This window comes from Musca vetustissima, unplaced genomic scaffold, assembly GCF_032173495.1.
Source record: "Musca vetustissima isolate MV318-11 ecotype Yass unplaced genomic scaffold, APGP_CSIRO_Mvet_v1 utg5922, whole genome shotgun sequence".
NCBI classification, from domain to species: Eukaryota; Metazoa; Arthropoda; class Insecta; order Diptera; family Muscidae; genus Musca; species Musca vetustissima.
Genome location: NW_026878185.1, coordinates 92,364 through 94,289, shown reverse-complemented (window position 1 = coordinate 94,289; position 1,926 = coordinate 92,364). Strand labels below are relative to the sequence as shown.

General features: G+C 36.4%; 1 protein-coding gene across 1 annotated transcript; it reads left to right on the top strand.

Moving 5' to 3' along the window:
• The first annotated feature begins 749 nt into the window (after positions 1-749).
• LOC133322982 (kinase and exchange factor for Rac A) lies at positions 750-1,453 on the top strand. The gene is made up of 2 exons (XM_061531932.1): positions 750-761; positions 836-1,453. The coding sequence occupies exons 1-2, from the start codon at positions 750-752 to the stop codon at positions 1,451-1,453; spliced, it is 630 nt and encodes a 209-aa protein (XP_061387916.1).
• The last annotated feature ends 473 nt before the right edge of the window (positions 1,454-1,926 follow it).

The window sequence follows — 1,926 nt, the reverse complement described above, 5'->3', positions numbered from 1 at the left end:
CAATAAGTAAATATTGTCACAATAACACAACAGTTTCAACCACTGTCTTTATCAAACAGATTGACCATTATGGCAACAACAACAACAGCAGCATATGGCCACAAGAAGTGATGCCAATAAAATATTCCTAAACAATAACAAATTAAAACAATACGGACACTGGCTGGCTGGCTGACTGAGTGACCGACCGATCAATCGATCGACACACGCACTCAACGCTCATAGGTAAATATAACAACAACAACAAACCAATAATCATCAGGCCAAGTAGCAACATTAACATGGCTATGTGTGTTTTTGCTGCTGTTGTTGTTAACAGAGGTGTTGGTGTGGTTGTTGTTGTTCGATTTTTTGCTGTTGTGTGTTTCGTCTGTGGCTGTCCGAAAACGTCAATGGACACAATCAATTTCTATAAAAAGCATCTTTAGTTAGGGAATCCGGTTTAATCAGTTAACTTAGCTTAAACGAACGACAACCTAGAAATAGTTAAGAAGCTCGTGAACAAAACACAACAATAGGAACGGCTCGGAAGATTTGAAAAATAAAAAAAGAAAATTGTTCTCACATTTTAGTTTCGAATTAAGAATTTAAAACAAAAGACCTCCATCCTGCAAAGATAAAAGTGATTAAAGAAAATATAGAATAAATATAAAAAAGCAAAACATATTGAAATTCGAAAAATTTCATTAAACCAAGTGAGAAAGAATTTATTTTTTGATATTTTGAAAAACCAAGAGAAACAAAGCAAAATGTGGAAATATGTGAGTGAAAAAAGTAGAAAAAAAAAAAATTTTAAAATAAAAAATATATTAAAATAATTTCTATTTGTTTCTAGTGTTTGTTAGTGTGTGTTGTAACGGTTTATGGTGTCTATGCTGAAAATTCGGAAGGCTATTATCATTATCCCGCGCCACCGAAATCGCTACAGTTCACTCAACCCCAATTTAAACCACTGCAATATGCCCAGACATATCAAAATCAATACCAGCAACGATCATTCCAAACACAACAGCAACAACAATCTCAGGTGCAGCAGTTCTATTTCCCGCAATCAAGCCAGCTTCAGCAACAACAAGGTGGCTATTATGCCTCAGCATCGTCATCCAAACCATTGACATTCCCCAGCAGCAGCAGTTCCGTGCTTAGTCAACAATTTGTTTCACCTGCTCTAGATAATGTCGCCTTCAATATGGCCTTGACCAGTCAAGGCTATGCCACCGGTGCAACATCCGCTGCGCTCAAGAAAGCCCCAACTGGCAGCGGCAGTTCATCATTGATAGAGGCTACACCATCCTCCTCGGGCAAATCGTTGAATGTGAAATTACCGCTACCCTTTAATATTACCCCCTTGAACATTGCTCCATTGCCATTGCAGGCGGGTACCCCCTATGCCAAGTTGCCCAATGCTGTGACATCGTACGGCACCACTTATCCCCAGAGAAGAAGGCGTTGAGTCGTTGGTTCGCTCGATGTAAACTAGTAGGATTAATTTTTAAAGATAGAATAGATAGTTTGTCGCCAGTACACAGTACCAACACCCACCTTTATTTTAGCTAAAACTAAATGAGATTGATTATGTTAAGTGAAAACAACAACAAAAACAACAAATTAAAATAAAAGCTGAATAATTTAAATTTAAAAACAAATGGAATATTTATCAGCAACGACAACTAATGGGAATGGTTAATAACGAATGATAAAAAGAGAAACAGGGCTTGGCCTAAAAATGCGGAAGTTGATAAATTTGATTTTAAATGTGACATTAAAATGTTCAAAATCAGATCAAATCTGATAAATGGTATACGGAACTTTTGTGGTTTAATAAATTTCGAATGGAGGTCAATTAATGATTCGTGGGAAAAATATGCGAAATGATTCATAAAGAAACTAATTTCCCTCAAGATGACTAAGATATATGTCTTGTCA